The 5,284-nt window shown below is 46.2% G+C and overlaps 1 protein-coding gene across 1 annotated transcript; it reads left to right on the forward strand.

Annotated features, from left to right (window-relative positions):
- Positions 1 to 1,735: 1,735 nt before the first annotated feature.
- Positions 1,736 to 3,429, forward strand: pea15 (proliferation and apoptosis adaptor protein 15; the record flags this gene model as incomplete). The annotated part of the gene is made up of 3 exons (XM_080543898.1): positions 1,736 to 1,907; positions 2,122 to 2,277; positions 3,365 to 3,429. 3 exons carry the CDS (start codon positions 1,736 to 1,738, stop codon positions 3,427 to 3,429), a joined length of 393 nt encoding a protein of 130 aa, XP_080400024.1.
- Between the last annotated feature and the right edge of the window lie 1,855 nt (positions 3,430 to 5,284).

The following is a 5,284-nucleotide window of genomic DNA, read 5'->3' on the forward strand; positions in this document are numbered from 1 at the left end:
ATGTGAAACGTTTCTATCTGCAACGTGCTAAATGTTGTCGAGCAAACAACGTTGTCGAGCAAACAATCCTCAGGAGCTTAGTCATGTTGCTGTGGCTCAACCAATCACCATCCACTTTGTGCAGAGTAATCCGGCTCAACCAATCACCATCCACTCTGTGCAGAGTAGTCCAGCTCGACCAATCACAATCCACTCTGTGCAGAAAATATTTCAGCTCTGGCAGCTCTGCCAATCTCTATTGAGATATGGGTAAAAATAGCCGTGGATCAACCAATTACAAATGACCTTGGCATGCAGAGCCAATTAGGTTCAGCTGTGCTGGTGATTCCACTGTGGTTTGGCCAATTACTATACGGTCCAGGACACTACTTGGAGCGTATGATGCATGTAATGCATTGTCATGTAGCCTATGAATTGTGCATCTAGCTTTTTTATATTCTAATGCCATTTTGTTTTGTGTGTTTGATAGCATTCCTCATTCCATTCCTCCCCTGCTATGATACAGTTATGATACACTGCAAATCCTCAGCATAGGAGTCTGCACTGGCATACTGCCCTCTGCTGGTAGCATACGGTACCACACCTATGGTATTTAGGTCACTCATCCCCGGGCTGTGTTCAATACTTATATGACAGACAACAGACAAAAGCAACATGCCATCTCCACACTGCATCTTCACCACTTCACAGCCCATTGTGTGAGTCACTCGATGCTCTCTTGTACACTGTTACTCTTTTTTACTCAGTTTACTAGACGCCATTGTTCGCGACAAGAGAGGTTCAGTAGCACATAGACAGCCACATACACACAGACACACACACACACACATGCACATGCACACGCACACACACACACTCACACACACACACACACACACACACACACACACACACACACTCTATTTATTGTCTCTAGTACCTCAAAGAAACACACCCATACACCAGATGCAATCTCTCACAAAGGGAACAATCGGACTGGCATTATGGTGTCATATTCAAAATACCAGCAGCTTCATATTGTACAGTATGCACTCTCTCTCTCTCTCTCTTTGTCTCTCTCTCGTCATGTGAAACGTTGAGTCACTGTCACAAACACACACACAGATGCACTGCAATCTCCATGCTGCATAAAGATGAATATTTATGGATCATGGTTAGATTTTAGTACAGCATTGTGTTTGTGTGAAAAGGGTACCAAGCTGTGCTTTGTACAGTAATCTCCAGCTGTGCCTCACAGTGTCTGTACCTCACAGTAATGAGACCCGCATGGACTCCCGCCAGTGACCGCTAGAGGGAGATAGAGAGCTGCTGAGGTTTACATCAGGGTTGACAATAGCCTGTCCAATCCATTAAACCCTAGCCCAGATGAATGCTATGTAAACATATGTAAACATCATAAGTGGTCACGAATGTAACCAACGACTGTCATCAATATTATTAATTTGCGTTAAAAATGGTTTCCAGATTAATCGCGAGCATGTTAACATTGACAGCCCTAAATATATATTAGATAGATATTATTTATCTTAGTAATTCCACACTAATCAATTTCAATTGTCACATCATACAGAGCAGAAAGTTATTAAATAAACTGATTGCTAAGACTAATTTCTCCTCTCTCTCTCTCTCTCTCTCTCTCTCTCTCTCTCTCTCTCTCTCTCTCTCTCTCTCTCTCTCTCTCTCTCTCTCCCTCTCCCCTCCCTCCTCCCCCTCCCCTCCCTCCCACCTCCAGACCATGTCGGAGTACAGCTCTCTGCTCAGCGACCTGTCTGAGAACATCACCAATGAGGACCTGGACCAGCTCAAGTCTGCCTGCAAGGAGGACATCCCAGAAGACCAGAGCAACACCATCACCTCCTCCAAGGAGTGGTTCAACTACTTGGAGAAGAACGACAAACTGGCACAGGGTGAGGGAGGAATGGAGAGGGGAGGAAGGAAGGGGTTGAGGGAGGAGGCCAATTATTTGTATTTGGGAGGGCTGCCTTTTTTCTGGGGGGGGGGGGGGGGGGGTGTACAGTTTCAATGGAATGTAGATACAGTACATTTTGGGTTTTAGGGGCTTAGACAGTCTGTTTAGTACACTTAAAACTGATGAATTGTATGTTTCCCTCGGTTGCCTAGACAACCTCTCCTACATCGAGCACATCTTTGAGATCTCGCGGCGACCTGATCTGCTGACCCGGGTCATCGAGTACCGCACCACCGTGCTCAAGATCTCCGAGGACGACGAGATCGACACCAAGCTCACACGCATCCCCTCCGCCAAGAAATACAAAGGTTTCACTTCCTACTACCACTAGACCTCTGTTTGTCTTTGTCTTTACTCTCTGCCATTCCTTATCACCTCCTCCACCCTTCCTCTCTCTCCCTCCCTCCCCCTCCATCCCTTCCTCTCTGTTTCTCCCTCCCTCTCTCTCTCCCTCCCTTCTTCTCTCTCCCTCCCTCCCTCCCTCTCCACCCCTTCCTCTCTGTCTCTCCCTCTCTCTCTCTGTCCCTCTCCATCCCTTCCTCTCTGTCTCTCCCTCCCTCCCTCCCTCTCCACCCCTTCCTCTCTGTCTCTCCCTCTCTCTCTCTCCCTCCCTCTCTCTCCATCCCTTCCTCTCTGTCTCTCCCTCCCTCCCTCTCCATCCCTTCCTCTCTCTCCCTCCCTCCCTCCCTCTCCACCCTTCCTCTCTCTCCCTCCCTCCCTCCCTCCCTCCTCTCTCCATCTCTCTGTGTCTCTCTCAGACGGGTGAAAGTGTCAGACTTTTTTAATGGGTCTCATCCACGCCCAGTTCAGATCTAACGCAACACGACGGGTCCGTTTTAAAATGTTGTGGAGGAAAAACTCGGCAACCGACGTTCTAAAACTGGGTAGTTCAAACCAAAGATCTGCGATGTCGGTTGCAAGTGGCTGGCGAGTTTTTCCTCTGCAACGTTTTAAAACTGACCAGTCGTGTTGCGTTGCGAATCCTAGATCTGAACTGGGCTTAACGCTGTGGATGACACCCATTAAAAAAGTAATCTCCACCCTTCCTCTCTCTTCCTCCCTCCCTCCCTCTCCACCCTTCCTCGCTCTCCCTCCCTTCCTCTCCCTCCCTTCCTCTCTCTCTCCCTCCCTCCCTCCCTCTCCATCCCTTCCTCTCTCTTCCTCCCTCCCTCCCTCTCCATCCCTTCCTCTCTCTTCCTCCCTCCCCCCCTCTCCCCCCCTCTCCATCCCTTCCTCTCTCTTCCTCCCTCCCTCCCTCTCCATCCCTTCCGGGTGAAAGTGTCTTTAATGGATCTCATCCACATCAGGTAACTCGCTCAGTTTCAAACCTGTTTCCTCTCTCTCTCTCTCTCTCCTCTTTCACCCTCTCTCTCTCCTCTCTCTCTCTCTCCTCAGATATCATCCGCCAGCCCTCCGAAGATGAGATCATCAAGTTGGCTCCTCCCCCTAAAAAGGTGTGAGGTCACCATGACCTTTGCCCCTCCACCCCTGGCACTCCAACCATCTCGGCCCTCCCTTCACCCCACCTCGCCCTGCCCACCCCCACGGCCACACCCAGGCCCCACCCCCTCCACTAACACAACCCCATGACAAAAGAGACGCTATAGCAGCCAATCTCCAATCAACCAATCGGATCGCCACAATGCTTCGCCACCACATCCCAAGGCTGAAGGGGAATGAGTTCTGAGCTTCATGAGAAAAAGAGAAAGAGCCAAAGCCTACGCCCTTGTTGAAGTTGTGCACCTGTAACACTGTTTATTGACAGTGTGTGTGTGTGTGTGTGTGTGTGTGTGCGTGTCTGTGTGTCTGTGCGCATGTGCGTGTGTGTGTGTGTATGTGAGAGCCCTGCCTCCTTCAGTTTCATAACCAGCTGTCGTCATTAGAATGACCCGTTGCTGTGATGCAAATCTACCTACAAGCATGTCCCATGTCCTTCAGTCAATCTCACAAGGCGGAAGGCACTGTAGTCGCCGTTCAACAGGCAGCATTAAGCATCTCTTGATCAGCAGCACAAGGCACCAACAGGTGGTGTCCGAGGAAATCAGATCATTGGATTTCAAAGAAGAAGAAGGAAAAAAACAAGAAAGAACAAAAAACTATTCCAAGTGTTCTAATTATTAGATTTTTCATAGGAGAAGCCAATATTTGCCTTCTTACCTATAGCATATAGTCATAGCATGAATTATCGAGAAAAACTAAAGAAAATATATTTTGGGGATGTAATGTTTATGTATTCACGCATTTATATGGTATCATGCCATGACTATTATGAGTCGAGATCCCTTTTTTTGTTTTACGTCATTATGGACATCCTATCCAAAACCTTACTTTGAGTTAAAGTGGATCAAAACAAACAAGAGTGAAAGTATATTTTATAGTATATAAGTATATATATAAGTATATATATCACACTTTAAGATTTAGAATGCTAAATGCTAACTCCAATTTAGACTGATATTAGCAGAGAACTATTCAACATGGTGCTGTGAAACGTACAAATCTATAACTGAAGATAGTCACTCTGCCCTTATAACCCTTATCTCCTTTTGCTTTGAAAGCATATTTATGATAGACACCTATGTCCCTATTTAGGAAATTAAAACACTATCTAAAACAGAATAATCTTGTGTCAAAAGTAAAGATATATTTTATATGGATATATGATATGTATGAGGTTGCTACTCAAATTCCAGGCCAACGGTTTCACAGTACAGAAAACAAGCACATATTCAAAGGGAAACATAAGGAAATCAATGGGAAAAGTCAGTAAAGAAGAAACTGCTAGAAAGAATAATAACAATTAAATTCAAGCAACTTTATTTGTACCCTTAGGGCAATTCTTACATGCAATATTATCCAAACAACATGTTTCTGGTCAAACTAAGAATACTCAAAGTAAATGTATATGTGGCTCCTACCGCGTGTGTGTGTAAAGGCCCAGTGCTGCATGGTTCATATGCACTCTTTGGTGGAGAAATGAATGTTCATCCCCTAACTGTCTCAGCCACCGTACATCAATATAGTAACCAGACTGTTGATTCAACTGAAATAATGACTCCTTTCAACCAACACTGTGTCCTTCTCCCTGCGAAGAAGCCTTAGCTGATTTTTGTGTTATCTATTTAACAGTCTCACCTGTAAAGATGGGGACTTTTATTTAGAAGTTTGCTGAAGGCTCTAGAAGCGTTGTGTGTGTGTGTGTGTGTGTGTGTGTGTGTGTGTGTGTGTGTGTGTGTGTGTTTGTGCGCGTGCCGTGCATGCGCATGTGTGTGTGCGCGTGCGTGCGTGTGTGTGTGTGTGTGTGTGTGTGTGTGT

Source organism: Nansenia antarctica (genome assembly GCF_963989245.1).
Source record: "Nansenia antarctica genome assembly, chromosome: 13".
Taxonomy (NCBI): Eukaryota; Metazoa; Chordata; class Actinopteri; order Argentiniformes; family Microstomatidae; genus Nansenia; species Nansenia antarctica.